At 45.1% G+C, this 20680-nt stretch overlaps 4 protein-coding genes across 6 annotated transcripts; 2 read left to right on the top strand and 2 right to left on the bottom strand.

Annotated features, from left to right (window-relative positions):
* Positions 1-231: 231 nt before the first annotated feature.
* CDC45 (cell division cycle 45) lies at positions 232-10264 on the bottom strand (the record flags this gene model as incomplete). Of its 2 annotated transcripts, XM_079543865.1 has the most annotated exons (18): positions 232-296; positions 1053-1129; positions 1425-1543; positions 1737-1820; positions 2202-2340; positions 2533-2694; positions 2954-3052; positions 3417-3548; positions 3920-4039; positions 4780-4830; positions 5136-5197; positions 5900-5948; positions 6409-6464; positions 7540-7683; positions 8216-8353; positions 8785-8877; positions 9168-9227; positions 10214-10264. In XM_079543865.1, the coding sequence occupies 18 exons, from the start codon at positions 10262-10264 to the stop codon at positions 232-234; spliced, it is 1701 nt and encodes a 566-aa protein (XP_079399991.1). The 2 variants fall into 2 exon arrangements, with proteins under 2 accessions (XP_079399991.1, XP_079399992.1); XM_079543866.1 differs by lacking the exon at positions 8216-8353.
* A 692-nt stretch (positions 10265-10956) lies between these two features.
* Positions 10957-16240, top strand: UFD1 (ubiquitin recognition factor in ER associated degradation 1; the record flags this gene model as incomplete). Of its 2 annotated transcripts, XM_079543959.1 has the most annotated exons (11): positions 10963-11083; positions 11411-11443; positions 12283-12404; positions 12738-12868; positions 13272-13344; positions 14033-14101; positions 14652-14717; positions 15123-15170; positions 15512-15600; positions 15682-15763; positions 16166-16240. In XM_079543959.1, the coding sequence occupies 11 exons, from the start codon at positions 10963-10965 to the stop codon at positions 16238-16240; spliced, it is 909 nt and encodes a 302-aa protein (XP_079400085.1). The 2 variants fall into 2 exon arrangements, with proteins under 2 accessions (XP_079400086.1, XP_079400085.1); XM_079543960.1 differs by lacking the exon at positions 11411-11443 and having other exon boundaries at positions 10957-11107.
* Positions 16241-17035: 795 nt separating this feature from the next.
* On the top strand, positions 17036-17588 carry LOC306953212 (synaptic plasticity regulator PANTS). The gene is made up of 3 exons (XM_079544081.1): positions 17036-17067; positions 17147-17314; positions 17424-17588. Exons 1-3 carry the CDS (start codon positions 17044-17046, stop codon positions 17547-17549), a joined length of 318 nt encoding a protein of 105 aa, XP_079400207.1. The 5' UTR covers positions 17036-17043; the 3' UTR covers positions 17550-17588.
* A 787-nt stretch (positions 17589-18375) lies between these two features.
* Positions 18376-20535, bottom strand: MRPL40 (mitochondrial ribosomal protein L40). The gene is made up of 4 exons (XM_079544021.1): positions 20499-20535; positions 20172-20255; positions 19103-19258; positions 18376-18766 (listed from the first exon to the last, which is right to left on the bottom strand). Exons 1-4 carry the CDS (start codon positions 20522-20524, stop codon positions 18457-18459), a joined length of 576 nt encoding a protein of 191 aa, XP_079400147.1. The 5' UTR covers positions 20525-20535; the 3' UTR covers positions 18376-18456.
* Between the last annotated feature and the right edge of the window lie 145 nt (positions 20536-20680).

The raw sequence follows: 20680 nt of genomic DNA, 5'->3' as shown, positions 1-20680 counted from the left end.
ATGTCTCAAAAAGAAAAAAAAAAAAAAAAAAATCTTTTCATGCATTGTCTGCCTCTTCTCCAAAAGAAAAACAATCATCTTTGTAAGAAACCCTTACCTTCAATATTTATTTTCACTGGAAATTGCTGCCATTTTGTTGGAACATGCTACAGATAATACGTGAATGTCATTTGGTTACTAACTTGAACTGCAATACATTTCTGAATTAATCCTTTTTGCACTGTCTTACCATTAGGACAAGAGAGATACGAGTGCATCCAGAAATTTGCTCCTGTCTTCTGTTTTCAATTCAATTACTAAAATACAAAACACTTTGTTACATGATGCAAATAACTGAAAGGTATGTCAGGTGTCATGCAAGGAACATTGATTTCCAATATACTTATTTATATTCCTAACCAGCCTTAAGAAAGAAAAAGAGAAACTATTTGTTTGGGCAAAACGCAACCTGCATTGTTTGTTCCAGCAAACTCACATTTCCAGGCGCTCACTGCAGGATGCAGCCACTAAGTTTTCACCCTAGCAGTTTGTTTTGTGTTCGACGCGCAAACAGAATCAAAGCGCGTGGGGTTACAAAGCGCCTCCTTTGGAAGCGCACACAAAGCTGGGAAAACCTCACTGCATGAACATCTTGGTTTTCAGAGTCAATATGGAATACACCTTCTAGCATCAATGCCTGGCTTGGCTGCTAAATACAAAGATTCTCAGCTATCCTTGTAGATTGTAAATGAAGTGTATATATGAAAATGGTTACTCTGTGCAATCTTTAGACTGTCCCAAAATGATAAGCCAGCCCCTGCTACTAGCTTAACTTCTGTACCAGACGAGACTTAAACAGAGAAGAAAAAAGATCAGCAAACTAGGATGCAGTTTGTATTTACACCAGACTCAGGAGTAGCCTTATCACGTACACACACTCCATGTTTGCATTTAAGACACAGAAATGAATAAATGGTCTACGCTCACTATGCTTGATGGAGTCTGTGTGAACACTGACCCCTAAAGGAACAAAGGTGAATGAATGATGTGAAATGAAAGATGGCATTACTCACTGGACATGTCAAAATGGTTGTGTAAAGTCCTGGAATTGGTACTGTCAGCAGCTTTCTCAAATGCTCTTCCAAAAAAGCTGCAAGATGAAATACAAAGTCATGTATTAGAAGGTACCATCCACTAAGAGACATGGCTCTCTTTTAAGACAAATACATAAATAGTTAAGATGGAGGAAAAAATGTACAAGGAAGCTGGGAACATGTCTGTCCTCTTAAGAGCCTCACGTATACCATGAGTAAAAGTATCTTTTAAGAAGGATGCAGGTCAAGTCAATACACAGTGTTAGGTAGGTACAGGAGAGATGTGGTTGTTTCAGAGACAGGAAAAGCGCATGGATACCTTCAGTAAGAACTTTCAAACAACGTTCTTACTTCTTTTTGTCAGAGCTTTCTGTTTCTGGAGGAATCCCCACCATGATCACAGTTCCCTGTTCAACATCCATCGGTGCAGCCATTATCAGTGGCAGTAATTTGCAGCGCTTGTTTTTTGTCTGGAAATCAGAAAGGTTCTTTGTGTTAGGAAGTTTCCCAGGAACAGAATTCATAAAGGTGCTAAAATTATCCAAACAATCAGCAGAAAAACTTTTGAGATAATACGAAAACATTTTAGTAGTTAACTGTAAGTATCCAGCAGAACAGTAACTACTATGAGGCCAAAAGTAACATTAGAGCTGATTTACTTACAGAGCAAACAAAGGATTTGAGCAAGTATTTACTAAGCAGGCACAGAGATACTGGTTTAGAAAACAGTTTCACATCTGGCGTACCCTAGGAAAACAAGAATTATTTCAATCTCAACACAAGATAATTGTTCCATTCATTGATTTAAATTTTGATATCTACTGACACAGCTAAAAGCTCTGCATCGGTCAAAGTGCACTAAGAACCATTATGGTAAAGGAATTCGACATCTCCTCCTCTGCTTGGTGACCAAGCTCCCTCCTTTGAGAAAACTGATTCTTTCTTTGTGACTTACAGAGCAGATGTCAATACTGACCCACGAGAGGACAGTACGGTATAGACAGTCTTTCTGACTTTCTGTTGGCATCATTATTATTGAGCCAACAGTTAGGAAAACAGTGTTATTCAAATCAGAGAAAGACAAAATACGACACTGAAACATGAAAAATAGAAAAACAGAATTCTGACCTCCATGAGAGAGCAGTAAAGAAAAGGCCCTTGGGAAATAACAAGGTTGGTGCAAATGCAGCTGGCTACTGTCTGCTGAATGGCACGTAACTGCTTTTTGGCTAGGTCCAGCCCTTGGTGCAGTTTGTCCAGGTTACCTCTGCAAAAGACAGAAGAAATGCCTTTATGTAAAAACATAAAGCTTTTCCATGCATAAGTGGGACATTTCTAAATCCCTGTGGATATATTCTTCAATATTTCTTTTCTCTTATGAAGCATCGATGCATCCTTTAGATATTCAACCCACATTCCCTAAATAAAATTGTAAAAGAACAATGAGAATTTTTTGTACCTGGAGAGGCTGTCCAAAGCTTTAATGAAATTAGTCGTTTCAGGCCCCTCTTTCTCTATGCTCTCCATAAGAGAAGCTGTGGCATAAACTATATCACTTGCCAAGAACTTGTTCTTAAAGCCGAAGTGAATGCTGAAGGTCTGAACTCTTAAATCCCTCATTCTGTAAAATGAGATAAAAATAGTCAATGTTTTCATCTGGTCAACATTAATAACATCATCTCCTTGGTGCGTTAACGTTAAGAACATGAAGATTAATTTCACTCTAACATTTGCAAAGCGTCTAATATTAATTTATCAATATAAATTCCGTATCTTTTTTTTTTTTTTTTAAGGAGACATTCCATCCACTTCATGTAAAAACATCTGAATTTAATTGAAAAAGATTTTCAGACAAATCACTTGTATTTAAAACAATTTACCCAAACTTATTTGCAGATTCTTCAATCATTTCCCGAAGGTTTTCTTTCAAAGACATGTCCATGGAATTAAACTTCTGTTTCACTTGCTTCAAAGGCAAACTGAAAACGGAAGGAAAAATCACAACAGATAAAAAGCCAAAAGAAACAAATATTCTACCTTGCTTTCATAAGGCATTAAGATCTGGTAGTTTAGCAAGCAAAGTCTGACTGAGCTTGTTTTCCTCCAGTCACTGAAGAGCAGGCTAAGTGCACGAGTCACCTCAGACCGACTGCTCAGAAAAGGCACACAGCTGAACTGTTCTTCATACACTAAGGCACAACCAACTCAGAGCCCTACAATCACATTGAAGAAACAACATACTGAGTACCTGTAAGCTTAAACAACCTGACTCGGACTGAATAATTTTATACGATCCAGTGAAAAAACGATCCCTTAACTGAGAACCAAATTTTTAAAACTCACCCCATGTCAGCCAAAAACTCCTGCAGCCGCTTCTGTCCTTGTACTGACCAGAGCTTAAGGTTAGCAGAGGTGTATGAAGTATTACAGAGACTTTCATAAAGAGACCAGTGCTGATAAAGTGCCAGGCGCAGACTGGACAGGAATTACAGAAAATAACTATAAGCATATACACTCTTTGAAGTTAGTTAGAGAACTCTAATTAGAGGTGCCTTTAGTTGCCCTTATTTACTGTATGTCCAAACTCTGTGAAAAGATGTAGGCACACGTAACACCTCAAGACAAGAAACTCTGACATCTAACTAAATCTGTAGAGTTGAGCTGCGGTGAAGCTGTGCGAGATACTGAGAGAGACTTGTGTTCAACAGGCCGTTCACATTTTCTTTTTCCTCCAATTCTGTTCTCAGCTGGAAAGCAGCTTGGGATTTTTTTTCCCTTGATATCAACTCAGCTGGGGTGCATCAAGTAGGCAGAGTTTGATTTGATCAGATTTGAGGCAAGGATACTCGTATTCAAATGCTATTCGCATGCAATCAATGGAGAGGGAATTTTCCTCGTCCTCATTGCGGTGGTTATGGCGAGACACGTGGCGCTGCAGGATCCCAATGTCAGTCACATACTTCATTCTTAAAAAAAAGACAAAGAAAAAGGTGGCTTGGCTGTCTTCCTTTGTACCCTTATTTGAACAGGAGAACACAAAATGCTCCCTGAACATCACACGTTCACCAGAAAGCAGCACAGAAAACCTCAGGCACATCTCAGAAAAACCACTTGCTAAGTAATGGTCTCCCAATACTCAGCTGCACACCCAGGCAATTAAGGCCAAAATAAAACCCACTCAGAGAGACACAGCAATGAATCAAATCCTGATTATCTTGCTACAGAGATCAGTGTTTTAGTAAACACAGAATATCAGGTGTAAAGTTTGCATGTGTACTACTGGAATCCTGATGGCATCTTGTAGGGAAGAAATGGGTTGAGAAAGGAAAAGAATTGGAACTTGTCAAGGAAAATAGGAAAGGAAGCAGGAGTCTACAGAATGTACAGATTTGTCCCCTTTAAAAAAACGGCATCAGTCACATTGATACAAGCCACTAGTGAGCACCATTTCTTCATTAGAAATTATTTTTCGTGATGTGATAAAAACCAAATAAGTTTGCAAATTCTAAATAGCAGAAAAGAGTTTCTCTGAAGTTTATTCCTGTTTTTATAAGGCGCTTGATTACTTTTAATCATAAAGATATTTAATGCCATTTTTCATAATAGTGCAGCATTAAATTCCCACATTTCATGATCTTACATTAATTGCTTATATTAGTTGCTAAATAAATAAATAAATAAATAAAAAGGAAAAGAGCTTTCTTACTGGGTAATTTTATCCTGGACCCACTGATCTGTTAGGCCAACAATAGCCCACCTGAAATTGGGAAAACAAACAAAGAGTTAAAAAAAAATCCTGCAAAGTGTATTATATTTAACAATTTAAGTATGTAAGAGAACAAGTCAGAAACACAATTCATCAGCTGTGCACAGACGTCAGTAACAAGGCTATATGCTGTTATTTCCAATCCGTTCATGCAGCTGCTCCTCCCAGTTCAGACAGGCGCTCTCTTAGGAAACAAGCTGGGATCTCAGGCTGAAATCACAGTTTGGGAAAACCTTGCCTCTTTTTACTGCACAATTATTTTCCAGCCGTTACAACAAGTGGTAACAGAAACATACCACAGCATGTCATTCAAATCCTTAGACATGATCCACGCCAGGTCAAACATCACCATCGCGGACTACAAGAAAGGAAAGCAAAAACAGAGGGTAAATGAACACAAAGCTCTCGCTTTATTACGCAAACAGCAAACTTAAATTTGCCAATTAACATCCTACAAGTCACACTTGAGCGTGACAACACACCAGCATCTTACTTAAAAACATCAAGTAAACAGAGAAGTGTTTTATGAAGCCCTTCACGTCTGCATTCCATTTGTAACATCTGAAATATTCTGACACATTCAAAACTTAGAAAGGCAAACAAGCTCCCCATATCTTTAAGTCTTTTCACAAAAGTATTCCTGTGCACAGAGGCACCTCTACCACAATAAAAATAAAATCCACTCTTAGTTTTTCTATACTGACATAAAGATTCAAGCAACAAGAATGTCAGTAGTTGTAGCTCTGTTCCAGCTTTTTTCTCCCACTGTTAACACCGGATTACACACTACCATGCAGCTGGCATCGCCTTCCCAGCTAGCAGGATGTTTCTGGGACACCTCTAATTCATTAACAGGAAAAACAGTGTGCACAGCCAGAAAACTCTAAACTACTGAGTCACACTACTTGCTTACCCGCTACTTGGCGTACCATATATAATAAAGACAATTATGTAAAGTATTATCAGTCATTTACAAATTATATGAAGGTGATTGAGTAATATCCAAGATCAGAATTACACTGGCCCCTTGTAATTTTGTGGAAAACGAGCTGATACTTACTGAGGTCCCATGATACTCATATTGCTCGTAATCAAAAAGAATTTCACGTCTAAAAGAGGAAAAAAATAAGTCTGACTACATGGAAAACCAGACTCGTCCAATTCAAAATATAAACCTGAGCTGTGAAATAGCTTCATTTCATTTTAAAAGTAAGAAAAATATAGATTTGGAAAATCTATTAGATTCTTGATTCCTCAAATTCTGTTTCTTTTTTTCCTGATCATTTCATTTAAAAATACTGAGACTACAAAGAAAGAGGTTCAAATTTCATCCTAAGATAGAAAGCCAATAGTGCTGCTTAACAGTGAAGCTCTGCACCTTTTGCTCTTATTTACAAACAATTACTTCCGATTATCATCCACACGAACATTTTAGTTTTTTGCATGTATAAATACATCTCTCCGTTTTCTGTACAAGTGATAACTACAGCTTATTGCACACAAGCCCTGCAGCACCAACACGAGCAAAGACGCCGCCGGCTGCTCTGCACACAGCAGGCTGAAGCTCACCTGCGCGCCTCCCATTCTCGCCTTTGCCGCCTTTTCATTGTTCTCTCTATTACCTCCTGCAAATTAATTTGGACATTAAAATGCTAGAAAAACTTACTCCAATAAATTAGCATCTATCCAGTTAGTTAAGTGACAGAATATTCATTGAAAGAGGAATTATTATGACATTTAATGGGAAAAAGAATTATCACTACACTTTTTCCTAGAAGATACTGAAAGTCATGCATCTTCCTATGCTAGCACTGATTTAGCTAATCTACACAGATAAAAGGACTTCCAATACTACCAACACTGCATCTTACCATTTTATAACATGATGAAAAATAAAGAGCATCAATCAAGCTTGGAAACAGAGGAACTCGGTGTATATTTATGCTCTCTAAGAAGCATCATCATCTTCAAAACTCAGATCAAAAAGATCTACATGCAATACTTCAGATTCAAAAGTAGCTTTTGCACACGCTGGTTACAATTTGTCTTTCATTTTCCTGAGTAAATACTCCTGGATTAGTAGGAAGTGTATAATGTATAATGTTAATAGAACCAGCCAACAGAACAACCATCTATATGAAGTTTGAGAATGCTTTTCTATCCAGTAGCATCAGTGTTGCTAGCCTTGTGCCTTTGCCTCCTTGCTTGATAGAAACAGGTCATGTGCTACAAATAAAAATGCCAAATTGACTAGTTCATGCCTATGTCACAATATACTCGTGTTAGATTACTGCCCCAAAGGCAGACAAAATTTACTTCTAAATTGTTTGCGAGCTTCTGTCTTCTCAAACAATTATTTCAAAATACATAAAAAATAGTTTATATCTAAATTAGTTGTTTTGCTGAACTCAAAAGCCCAGAGCGCATAACCAGAGGGAAATCTCCTCGGTTAAGCAATTACACGAGGACAGAGTCACATACGTAATCAGCTTTAGCACATTTTGATAAGCAGAAAATATTTCAGTGCAGACCAGATAAACAATCCGTGCAAGTGAAACTCCAGTTGTAGTAATTATTTTTTACTCAATTTACTTAATTTTATACCAATTTTTATATGTTGTTGCCGTCAGTTATCTGCTCTAAGGACTTAGAATAACTGCTTTACTTTTCTTTTTAGAAAATGAAGCATGAGAAATGAACCTCTTCAAAACGTCTGCGCTTATCTGAAGGTTCCGAGCCATCACTTTCATTCTCTGAGTCCTCTTCTTCATCCTCTTCATCTCTGAAGATATCATCATAAGCAGGAACATCAAGATCATCATCTTGCTTAACTAACAGCTTAATCTAGCAAGAATAAAAAGATATTTTTCAGCCAGGCACCACTTTAAACAACAAGTGAGAAAGCTTCAGAAACTTCAACAGTGAAGCAAAAACCTCATTTTGGCTGTTATCCATTCCTGGTATTAAAAAGCAGTGTTTTTAAAACTTGTGTTTTTACGAAGATTGTGCTGATTTATCCAACACAAACTGCATTCTTCTTCAACAATAAAATCACAGTTAGAGCATTGCATGGAAGAACTGTTGGTGGCTGTTACACATCGTGGGACGCTCATCTTCTGATCTGTACCAGCGTGAGGTGCAGAAACAGATCGAGGTGCTTGCTACTGACAGCTATCACAGCACCAGCAGTGTAAGTATTTATAACTCAAAACAGTATTTTTCTGATCTAACAGTACCAATGGATGTCTGCATCAGTAATGCTCATTTCCTGACTGCTAGCAGTTCTGCAAAACACAGAAAAGCACTGAGGCACCCCCCACCCCACAGAACAGAAACACTTTGTTATAATACAAGCTGTAAGAAACGCTCAGCTTACCTGTGTCTCATTGTAAACATTCACTATATTGATAGGTCTGTGGCTATCACACACAAAAAAATAAGTGTCTTCTTCAGGCTGCAAGATCTCCAGCAGGTCAACATTGGCACCACAATTAATGAAAACAAAATACTTGAACTGCAAACAAAACCAAAACAAACGTTTTTAATTTTAATTAGTGGGAAACACGAAAGACTGCAGACACCTACACAAAACCCCCTAAGCACTCAGCACTGCCAAACCAGCATTTACTTCCCGGCATTAGATGACCCGAAGAAGGAAGAACTGTGCAAGACAGCAGACCATACTTAATCAGGACATTGGACACCCAATACCTCCACCTTTCACATCCCAAAATGTGTGCAAGCTGAAGTTGAATCAATCAGACATGAGCTGATATTAAAAAAAATAATAAAAAAGACCTTGGCACATTTGGAAGCAGTATATTAAAACTTAACCACTGTGTTGAGGTAAGAAATAATATAATTACATTAAGAGCTGACATTTTAAGTTGGGGAAAGGACAGAAATACATGTTTATATACAAAGAGCTGCAACTTTTCTTTTTACCTGATCTTTATGCTCAAGAAAGGCAGTTTCAAGTTCTTGCCATCCAGACACAGGGACTAGCGTATATTGCACGTGATCACATTGAAACAAAGCCTGAAATGAAGCAAACAGCTGTCAGCTATGGTAGGAAACAACCTCTTCTACATTGCTGCATTGTGCTATAACTCTATCTCATACAAATCTTTGTCTTGAAGACATCCAAACTGACAACTCGACATCGAACCTGGGAGTATGGCTTACTGAGCGTCCATGGTGCAATACACGAAGAAAACATTTCACAAAATCAGTTTAAACTTTTATCCTTTTCTGAGCTCAAACCCATTCTAAGAATCCCAATGATTTTTTCTGGTGTTAACTTGCAGTGGTAATGAACAAACACTTACTTGGAGTATTTTACAGGCACATAATGCATCAACATCTGAGGCCACAAGAAGAAGAACTCGCTGCAAAAATAAGAGTAACATTAATATGTTAACGAAAGGGACAAATTCAGAGTTGGCATATGAAGTGTGTGACTGTGGGATGAGAAAGGGAGAAATTTAGGCAGAGATCACTAAGAGCACGGAACAGGACAGGATCTAAAGAGGCACTGCAACAAAAGAAACGATTTGGATCCCAGTGAATAACGAGCAGCACCACTTCACGTGGTGAAATCACAGCCAAAAGCGCCCGTAACTCCGTGCGGTCGCAGCCGTGCAGCCCCTGCTCGCAGCCCGCGGCGCGCGCCTCGAACGGCTGCAGTTCTCAACATCCGGAACGGCCTTCGACAAAGAACGTCTGAGGCAAAACAGGGCCGAGGAACGCAGCCTACGTCCGGGACAGCTTGTCTTCCGCTTCGTTTTGTGTGAGGCTTCTCTCTCAAAGCCGGAGCAGCTGGGACAAACGCTTTCCATCGCGCAGTCTGTGACTGTTCCGCAGGCAGAACGCGGCGGAGCGGCCAAGGAAAGCCTTCCGCTTTGGGCCGTGGAGCAAAACCGCGCTTCGAGGAGAGCGGGCGGCAGCGCTCGCTGCGGGGTGTGGGGTTAACGCCGCGTCCGGGCGTGCAGCGCTACGGTGCTTAAAAAGATACTTTAAAAAGGTAAAAAAAAAAAAACAAAAAAACAACCAACAACAACAAAAACCCAAAACGAGTGTCGAGATGCCTGTTAGACAAAAGGCCAGCAGAAAAGCGGCAGACAGGCGCTGCTCTGAGCGCAGCCCGCCCGAAGCGCACGCTGCAGCACAGCGCTTCCGCACGGCGCTCCCGGCGGCCCCACGCCCTCAACGCGGCCCGCCCGTCTCCTCCCGAGCGCGGCCTCAGGCGAGTGGGGCAGCCGCCTCAGCCCCACCGCCGACCGAGCAGGGCGCTCCGCGAGGCGGCCCCGGAAAGTAGCACGGGGGGAGGCTGCTCCGCCCGCCGCCTGGGACCCCGGTGCCGCGCCGCCCGCACCTGGCTAACGATCACATCGTAGAACTCCCGGCGGCAGTCGGTGACGAACATGGCTGCGGCGAAGAAAGAGCTGAGGGAACGGCAGCGGCAGCGGGACGCCCCCGCTCAAAGTGGGCGCCAAATCAGCGCCACTTCCCATTGGCCGATGGAAAAGCAGCCGTCATCACTTCGCGGCGCGGATTGGGCGAGACGTCATCCGGGTGTTCGCCGATGACATTGGCAAAAGAGAGACGCGACAGCGAGGCGGGCCAATCGCAGCGGGCCCGGCTCGGCCGGAAGCACCGTGCCAGGCTCCGTTGCCGTTACCGTCATCTTTGTTGGGGCGGTTTGCTTGCTTAGCCGCGAAAACGCGCGGAGAACGAACGGGAAGCGGGCCGTCTGGGCGCTCGGTGGCGACGAACAGGCTGAGCCGTTAGAAACCGCCACCGCAACGGCCCCAACGGCCGGCGTCACCTCCGAGCTTCTGCCCTCACCCAAGATGGCGGCCAAGGGGCGGTACCGGGGGCGGTGGAGCGGCGTCCTGCGGCGTAGCGGCCGCGCCCACCCTCAGCAGCAGCACCACCAGCAGCAGCAGCGGCGGCGACAGCGACAGCGACAGCGACGCCGCACACCGCACCACGCCGCCGCCATGGTGAGGCCCGGGGGGCGGCGGGGGGAGCGCCGCAGGGGCGGCGGAGCTCGGGGTCGTGACGCCGCCCGGGCCGCGGCGCCGCTGATGCGGCTGTTTTCTCCCGCAGTTCTCCTTCAACATGTTCGACCATCCCATCCCCCGCGTCTTCCAGAACCGCTTCTCCACGCAGTACCGCTGCTTCTCGGTGTCCATGCTGGCCGGGCCTAATGACAGGTCAGATGTGGAGAAAGGCGGGAAGAGTATGTACCTGTTTTCTTTGACTCGTAGCCCGTCCAGGTTGGGCGGGCTGGGCGCTGGGCCGCGGTCACGGCTGGGGTGCGCGGAGCTGCTGGGAAAAAAGCCGTTCCGTGCTGCGGGACGAGGGCGGGGAGCGCGAGCCGGGCCGGGCCGTGAGCCGCCGCGTTCGGGCACGGCGACCCGTGAGTGATCCCACGTGATTTCTTGCTCAGAAATGAATCTGTGCGAGTTTTCAGAACAAATGTAAGCGTGGTGATGATGAAATTGTGTTACGTTTTGTTTGTACGGTCATAATTTTCCTGATCTTGCTTTCTTTTTCATATCTGCAGTAATTATGCCACCGTCTGCTTTGGATCAACTCAGTAAGTGAATGTTTGGTTCTGGACTAGCAGCTTTATGAAAGGAAAAGAGTAGAAATATGTGAGCACATATGTTACCAAATAGCACGGCAGTTTGGATGTCTGTTTAGTCCTGATCAAATAAAGAACGTGAGATAAGTTCGTTAGAAGGAGTAGCTTTGAGGTGTTGTGCAGGTGAGAAGCCGGGCTGGCAGCGGGCTGCCTGGGGCTGTGTACAAACACACAGCTGAGGGGTGGGCTGCTCGAGATGTGAGCCGGCATTTATGGACTGCTGGTAACTCTGTTAGAATGGTCAGCCAACGATTTCTTATCTCCGCCTGTTGCTTCTGGGTGCTGTTGTCTGAAGAAATTCTGTCTTCAAAAAGAAAATGTGAAAATGAACGTTGAAAGAGCTGAGGCTTTTATTGGTCTACTTAATTCAGGCCATTTTTTCACCCTCTGAATTGTAGTCTTCACTTATTCTCAAAGAAATTATTATGTCAGGATTTATCTTTAGAATAGGCAAGAGGTGATGATTAGGTAGGAGCTATCTGATAATAGCAGAAGGTTGTAACAATAATAAATTCCTGTACTAAAATAATACCCAGTGCCCACTTATCTCTGAGCTCAGGGTGATGTGACTGCTAATCCCAGATCTTGATGTAAACTGAGGCATTTAAGCTCAAAGTGCAACGGCAATACAGTACTCATGTATCTCCTTTCTCTCCTGATTTGTAGTTTTGAGAAGCTGAAATAATGCTGTGAGGGAAATCCTCTCCTATACCATGGCTCAAGCTTTTGCAAATATTCAATCTGTGAAAGCTTCAGAACTGTGCTGTATTTTTTTTCTCCTCTCTCTCCAGGCCGCCTTAATATTACTTATCCAATGCTGTTTAAGCTGACCAATAAAAATTCGGACCGAATGACGCACTGTGGAGTGCTCGAATTTGTGGCTGACGAGGGCATATGTTACCTACCACACTGGGTGAGTTGTCTTACGCTGAGCTGTCAGAACCTGAAGAGCAGGATTAAGGAGCTGCAAGGGTAATATTAAAGAGATACAATGTTTCCTGAAATTGCCTGTCCTTGCTAGTCGTGATCCTAAAGCAGTTTTCAGTCACAGCTCAGGTTTCTCTAAGTATGAGTTTAACCAAAACAAAGCAGGATGTTACTTAGGATGCACCTGTTTTCTTCCTGAAATTAAAACGCAGCAATCTGGTGCATTTCAGGGAAGATGGCAGCTGTGGCAAACTGAAGAGAAATAAAAACGTTGGCTGTGTTAACATAGTGGTTTGTATCTTTGTTTTCGTTCTCACAGATGATGCAGAACTTGCTGCTGGAAGAGGGAGGCCTGGTACAAGTGGAGAGTGTTAATCTTCAGGTTGCCACTTACTCAAAATTTCAGCCACAGAGTCCAGATTTTCTCGACATCACCAATCCCAAAGCTGTGTATCCTTTCATTGATGGAGCAGGGAAGAAAAGTTTACTCCCAAGTTGTAATGATGCAGAGCTATCTTTTTGGGCACAGCTCATGCTTTTCTGGTAGTAGGTAGCACTGCTGCCATTTCTGAAAAACAAACAAGAAAAAAGAGCTTACGTTGCAGAATGTTGACACAAAGTGTATCCTGAGGTATAAATAAGCATGAGCCTTGGCTGAAAGTCCCCAGAGTTTAAAAGTGTCCTACAGAAGAACATCTACAGAAGGATTTGTATACTTTAATGTTCATTAGAAGGCAGTCTTCATTACTGATGACTTTTAAAACATTTGAGAGAACAAAGATCAGTTTCATAGCATAGTAACTGTAAAGCTTTGATGTTTCACTGGAAAAATAAATCTTAACATACTCCAAAGATTAGAAAATGCATTGAGAAACTTTGCCTGTCTAACTACTGGAGATGTTATTGCCATCAACTACAACGAAAAGGTACAGTATGCAGCACCATCCAACGTGGGTTTCGTTTATATACCATCAATCTGGTGAAACAAATTCAGTTCCATGTAAAATACTCCATAGCTCAGTATTGAGGCCGCATAAATACTTTGACTACATCTTGTGATAGATATGTATGTATATTTTAGATGTGAGTTAGTAGGTGAAGCTTTTGGCAGCACACACATTGATTATTTGGGATTGTAGGCTAAGCACAATTCTTGATGGCTAAATAATCAGCATAGAGCTGTACAATATTGGCAAATAATCACAGATGGTAGATTTTGCAGTCAGTTTGCTGTTGGAGAAAGAAAGAGGTCAGTTCAGTCATCTTTTTACCCACGAGTTGGGGTAAGAGTACTGTTGATGTTCTTACAAATCATGAGGGAAAAATTATTCTGAATACAGAAGTTAATTTCAGAAGTGCAGATGAAGGTACAGTAAGAGTGCAGCACGATAGAGTCTAGGTAGGTTCTCTAGTGCATATATGTAGCATCTTCAATAAATGACTTTGTTGTCGTGTGTTCTGTAGACTCTGAATTATCCAGTCCTTTGCCTACAGAGCATTTCAGTTTGTTTGAAGGTTCCTGAAGGGAAGGAGTTAGCTATGGTTTTCTTACACGTAGGATAAAATGCATCCATTGTAAGATGTGCAATCTTAAAATATTCAAAACTGTTTCAGATCTATGAGCTTCGGGTAATGGAGACCAAGCCAGATAAAGCAGTGTCCATCATAGAGTGTGATATGAACGTAAGTTACAGCTACTGTGGGAAGTCTGGTCTTACTGTGCCTCTGCAAAAGGAGAGGGCATCTCATGAGCTGGTGGCACTGGGCACCAGGAGAGGTAGCATCAGACGGGATAGGGAAGGTGACTCATTGAAGAGCACCTTGTACCTCTGTAACCACACTTCTGCTCGTGTGCTGCACTGATGTGCCATCAAGTCACTTTGGTGCCTGGAATGTTATATTTAGATTCCACATGTCTTGTAATCTGAAGAGTCTTATTTAACAACCTTGTCTTGATTAAATCTCCAACGGCACTGAGTTCTGTTTTACTGATCTGTTTCAATTACATGCTAAGATTCATCCCTGGGGAGGCTTGGTCTTTTTGTTCTGAATTTTATTTGTTAAGTATATGTGTGTGTGTATATAAATATATTTAATATTAAAGCCTCAGTTTTTCCTTGTGATTTCTAGATTAAGGTTGGAACAGTGGTTTCTGGAGTTCTGAGGAATAGTAGTATAAAGCTTACGATTAAAAGAGAAATGCTTGTTGTGCTTCTTTTCCCTCTGTCAATAGGTGGATTTTGATGCTCCTTTGGGGTACAAAGAACCAGAAAGAAGTGCTCAACATGAAGAGACCACAGTAAGTTAAGCTTCTGTTTTGCAAAATGCGTTCCCTAGTAATCTGCCTCCGTTGTGAGGGAGCAGTGTGTACCTATATATATATTAAATATTTATATATTTATAAATTTATTATAATATTAAAATTATTATTTTAAAATTATTTTAATTATTTTAAAATTAAAATTATTATAATATTAAATATTTATATTTATATTTCTTTTTCCCAAAACAATTTAAGTCTAAAACTTACTGACCTGTTGCTTTTGCTTGAGTTACTTACTTAGGAGTGGTTCTTTAATAGCTGTTAGCTTTTGGAAATGGATTTTTCTAAGGCTTTGTTGGTCAGAAGTTTATGGAGCAGTTTACATTTATTTTGCTTATCACAACATGAACACTGTGAAGTAACTCATTTTTTGTCTGCCAGGATGTTGAAGTAGACCACAGTGGTTATGTGAGCGACGTAGGATTCCGGGTAAGTCCTCTCTTTCTGCTCTTTTCTGAATGTTGTGAAACGGTGAGAGAGGGTTGGGGTGTGGCTGTCATTAACCAGCAGCTGTCTGCAGGTGTTTTGTGGTGTTTACAACCAGTGACAGTATGACTTGTCCTTAATGTGCCTAAAAACAGCTGAAACATACCCCTACAACCAGGGTTTATCAGCTTACTACATGTGCAAAAAACCCCATTCTGAATCAAACTAAAGATTACAGAAGGCTTTTTGGTGGTGCTTTTTTATTTGTTTCTAGCAGAACGTAATATCCCTATGCTCTCAAATACAAGGTACTATTAAATTCAAGCTCACGTTTGTATACACAGGCGTTCTCTGGCTCTGGAAACAGGTTGGATGGCAAGAAGAAAGGTGTTGAGCCCAGCCCGTCACCAATTAAACCAGGAGACATTCGGAGGTATGTGTTCTGTCAGTTGTCAGCAAGTGAACTGATAGAGAGCAGTGTTTCTTCTTTAATGTATTTATGCCTCTTTTCCAGAGGAATACCCAACTATGACTTCAAGATTGGCAGAATCACGTTCATTAGAAACTCGCGTCCGCTGGTTAAGAAAGTGGAAGAGGTCAGTAAAGTTGTGAGCTGCCATTTGTGCACAGAACTAGAAGGTTCAAACTGTTTTCCGTGTTTGTTTCCTCCCTCCATACTCAATTTCTCCCAGAACACTTATGTTATGAAGATGTATTAGTGAGTTTGCTTTAGATTAAGTCAGCCTTTGTCCTTGCTTGCTAATATGAGATTGCACTGATGTAAGTTGAATAAGCTAGTGAACACTTCATGCGGATTGTGCGTCGTGGAAATGCTAGTGTTTTTTTTTTTGGAAAGAAAGCAGTAATTATGTAGATTAAGGATGTGAAAGATGGGTGGTCTTCTGCCACTCTGATGGAGTATTTTTTATAATAATTGCTCAGCTTTGATCGTTCAAGCAGCGAGCAGAGAGGTGATGCCCTTTTTTCTCTGCATCCAGGATGAAGCTGGAAGCCGGTTCATTGCCTTCTCAGGGGAGGGCCAGTCCCTGCGCAAGAAGGGAAGGAAGCCCTGAGATGTGGGACCTCCTGCCAGGAGGAAAATAAAATAAGAATTGCAGCATAGTGGATGTTAGTTATTGCAGTTGCAATACAAGAACGCTGTGCTGTCAGGCGGTGTTGATTTTCACTTGAAAATTAAGTTCTACGAATTCTTTGAGTTCTAGGGATTTTTTCCTATGCGTTGCAGAGGGGGTAAGTGTGTCCTGGAGAAATCTGAGAAGCAAAAGCAGCTCTTAGCAAACAGCCTGCCCTCTTCTCTCCTGGTGTCGGTGCTCTGCTGTTGCTCTGTGCTTGGTACTTTCCCCTCCGTGTAGGCACCGTGCAGGTGAGCTTTGTGCTGTGGTGATCCTAGCTCCAGGTGCTGGGATGTGATGAAGCCCAAGGAACTCAGTTTCTAATGCTCTTCATAATTAGTAACATGCTTCATAATAACTAGAGAACCTCTTGTAGCAGTCTGGGGGGAGACAGCCGCCTCACCTCAGGCACGGGAGGTGGGATCTCAGTAATAAACAAAGCTGTGCTCCTTCCTCAGCCGTGGCTTAAAACCTGGAGTAAAGGTTCCTAAACAACCTTCGTGCTGTGCCGGAGTGCTGCTTTGTGGGGGAAAAAGAGGGGAGACGGGCGACGGGCGTGCTGAGGGGGCGGGGCCGCGGCGGGGTCACGTGCTCAGCACGCAGCCCGGGGCGGCCATTATCCGAAGGGCGCGGCGACGGCCGCTTTGTGCCGCCCCGTGCCATTGGCCGGGCGCGCGGGACGCTCCTGTAAGCGCGGCGGCGATTGGCGGCTGCGCCCGAGAGGGACGCGCAGCGGGGACGGCATGGCCGGCGCTGAGAGCTGGCGGGTGAGCGGGGCGCGGCGGGTGCGGGCGGCTCCCCTCGGCCTCGCGGCTCCTTTCCCCTCAGCGCCCGCTCTGTCCGCAGCCTCCGCGGCCGTGCGAGGACTACTGGTGGGAGTGGAAGCACTGTCGAGGGCTGCGGCACGCCTTCCACCACTACTACGCGCACGGAGAGCTGCCCGCCTGCGACCGCTGGCGAGACGACTACGCCGCCTGCCGCGCCTGGGAGAAGGAGCGCGCCACCGCCGCGCGGGTATCGCCGGGTCTGGGGGCGGGGAGGAGAGGAGAGGGGGCGGGAAGGGAGGGGCTGGGCTGGGCTGCCTGCGGCGCCGGGGTCGGCACAGCGACCGCGTGTGTTTCAGGAGGCGCTGTGCGAGAGCGAACGAGCGCGCGTCCTGGAGCGGAAGAAGCACGGCGCAGTGTGGGCGCTGCGGAGCAGCCCGCCGCCCGACTGGCACCGCCCGCTGCAGCACGGCGCGGCCAAGTAGCGGCGCTGCCCGCGGGGCTCTGCCGTCACTGCCGCAGCTCCGCCCCGCGCCGCTGCCCGCCCGCACTACAGTTCCGGTCAGAAAACTTACTAATAAACACCCGCTGTGGTACGGAGTCAGGCGCCGAGTTTGATTCGATTGCAGCAGCTCCGCAGCTGGCACGGCACGGCACGGCACGGCACGGCACGGCACGGCGCACCGCCAGGTGGGGACGTGGAACCGAGCTGGGGCCGCATCCCGCCGGCACGGTGCCGGCACACTGCGTTCGGAAAGCATTGCCTGGTTCGGCCCTGCCGCGTGTGAGAGCTCCTCGGCGCCGGGATGGCGCTGCGGGCTGAAATACGGCCGCTGCTGGAGAACATTTCTTGAACAGCAGTGTGCCTTCCTTCTATTTACTGTGAAAATAAAGGCTTCAATGACCGGAGTGAGATCTGCTTTGGCTTAGGGCAAACGTTATCCGAGGCTTACTCAGTTCTTTACCAGGTAATAAAGAAGCTATTTTTCCCTTTGTCAAGGGAAAAACTTTCCATCAGTTTTCCCTCTGTTATATTAAAAACCACTGAAATCTGAAGCAAAGAAAGGCAGTGATCAGTCAGCTACTGCCTCTCTGCTGGTGCAGTCTCGAGGTGACTGCCTCGTTCCTCCCTTGCATTTTAAGAGCCTTTATATCTGTGGTTTGGGCAGAGCAAAACACTCCTCAGGAGCACGTGGAGAGATGAGGCACAGCTCTGCTCGATGTTTTATTACATAGCTTGGCAGTTTAAAAAAAAATCAAATACACTTAGAGAATTTTCTTTGTTTTTACAGTCATGCACCTACTGTGTTTGAGCATGCCAAAGGAACCAGTAGCTCTCACTCCATTCTTCAGTCAGCCACGCAGCTTATGCCAGGTGAACAACGAACCCCATCACTGCGTGTACACTTTGGTGATATCGATGCACTTTCCTTCAGGAGGATCATAACCAGGAAGTGCTGGGGTATAATCAGGCCCGTCTCTCTCAAAGGGGAACAGCTCCTCGTCCCGTCTGATGGCTGCCTGGTAGAGCTCCTCAGATTCCAGGCGCAGTTCTTTTAGTGCCTCTTGCTGAGCTTCTACAAGGCTCTGAATTGCTTCCTTCTCTGCCTTGTCTTGTTGCTGCTTATACAGAGACCACTTTTTCATAAGTAAAACTCTTCTTTCGGTTTCCTCAAATGAGAGAGGAGGAAGGCTTCGCACCCTGATGGGGAGGAGTGTGACACTAATAGGGAAAGTGCCTGCACCTCAAAAAGCAACACAAGAACCACCACCACCACTCACCGTACATCTAAAAAAACTCAGAATATATTTCTCTCACACCGTGCCTGTCTTGGAGGCTTTCCACAGGCATTCCAACAGCACATTCACATGACTATGTTTCAGTTGTTTAGCAGAAACAAATGATATTTACTTTGCACGTTTTTGTCAGCAGCACCTCACACAAAGGCTGGCACTGCACTGCAGCGTGGTGGAGAAAGAAGTAGAGGTGTGTTTGCACCACGAATGCAAGCTCAAGGTGACAGGCAGTCTTACTTACCTGTTGCTATCTGAAAACTTCAGTGGGGTTTCAAAATCCTCAATGGGAATCAGTTCTGGAGCAGCTTTTTCCAACTTTTTAATCTTCTTTTTCACACGATCCTTCTGTGCTTGCTCTCTCTTTGGATCCACTTTCTTTTTTTTCTTTGGTTGTGCTCTAGCAAGATAATTACATGAATAAAAGAAGATATCACTCTCACTGAATCCAATCTAACATCCCTTAATGTTCCTAAGAAGTGTTATTTCCCATTGCTTAACCTGGTCCTTAATAGAAGTTCCAGCCATTACCTTTACACAAGTAAATCAAAGTAGTTTCTGTGAGACAGCAGCAGGTGCTGTGAGATTTTCTGTACAGAGCCATACCTGCCTGAGAAGCCCAACCGTGAGATCCGTGCTACAGCGCAGCATTTCTTTTTCTTTTCCGACTTGAGGAAATCCCACTGAGACTGAACCAGGATTGGCTCCTGCTTGCTCAGCACACAGGGTAACGTGTTTAGCTACAAGCATTCCTGTCACCTCACATTAAGGAGGTCAGAGAGGGTGGTTTTACACATCCTTTTAACACTTCCACATTTGGAAGCAAATTCAGGGAGCAAGTATTTCTCTGCTGTTGTGCTTACCACACCTACTACTACAGGCAAGACAGCGTGTGCCACGCTCCACAAAGACCAAAATCCAACCCTCGCAGAGGGCCCACAGGTTACCGGCAGGGGGGCTGGAGCTTCTTGATCCTTGCGGTCCATTCCAACCCCAGCCTTTCTACAATTCTATGATTGTCCTTCCTACCGTGCAGATGGGAACTCCGCGCGTCCATGGAGCACCCAGCAACTTACTCCGTGCTGCCGCACAAACTCATACCGAAGCAAAGGCACCCCAGTTCCCACAACAGGCACAAAGCACCGCAGGCCCACACGTGCACAAAGAACCTTCCCGACGCGAAGCGGCCTCTCCGAGGGCAGCTGCTAGCTGGCAGGCTGCCTTAAGCCGAATGACATCAAAACAAACCGGAGACACCGAGACGCGACGTTCGGCGACGGGTCCGCAAAGCACCAGCAGGGCGCCGCGCTCACCTCACGGGCAGCAACGCCGTCCCGGCCAGCACGGCCGTGTCCCAGTGGCTGCCGCGGCACGGGGCCGGGCGGGGCAGCCGGGAGCTGCGGAAGAAAAGGCACAGCGTGAGGGAGGCCGGGCGGCCGCGGGAGCCATCGGTGCCGAGCCGCGGTGACGGATCACGGCGGGCATTGGGGAGCGCGGCCGAGGAGTTCTCACAGCCGCCCTTCCACCGCGGCCCGTTCGGAGGAACGAAGCCGAAACGGGGACGAGACCCCCGCGCCGCTCAGCGGGAAGGGCCGCGCCCGGAGCCTCACCCCGCCGCCCCGCGCCGCTCCGCGTCCTACCTGAGCCCCCGCGCGGCCGCCAGCATGGCTGCGTACGGCTGCCGGGCCGCGCTCGCACAGCTCCGCTCCGGGCCGGGAACGCCCCGCCCCGCCCCGCGCGCAGGCCGCGCCTCCGCAGCCCCGAGCGCCTCCCGGAGCCGCCCCGCCGCGCTCACCCGGCGCGCCCCGCGGCCGCCGACGGT

The sequence above is a fragment of the Tetrao urogallus genome, assembly GCF_951394365.1.
Source record: "Tetrao urogallus genome assembly, chromosome: 17".
Lineage (NCBI taxonomy): Eukaryota > Metazoa > Chordata > Aves > Galliformes > Phasianidae > Tetrao > Tetrao urogallus.
Note: the sequence above shows the minus strand (reverse complement) of the source record. Positions and strands in the feature narration are given on the sequence as shown.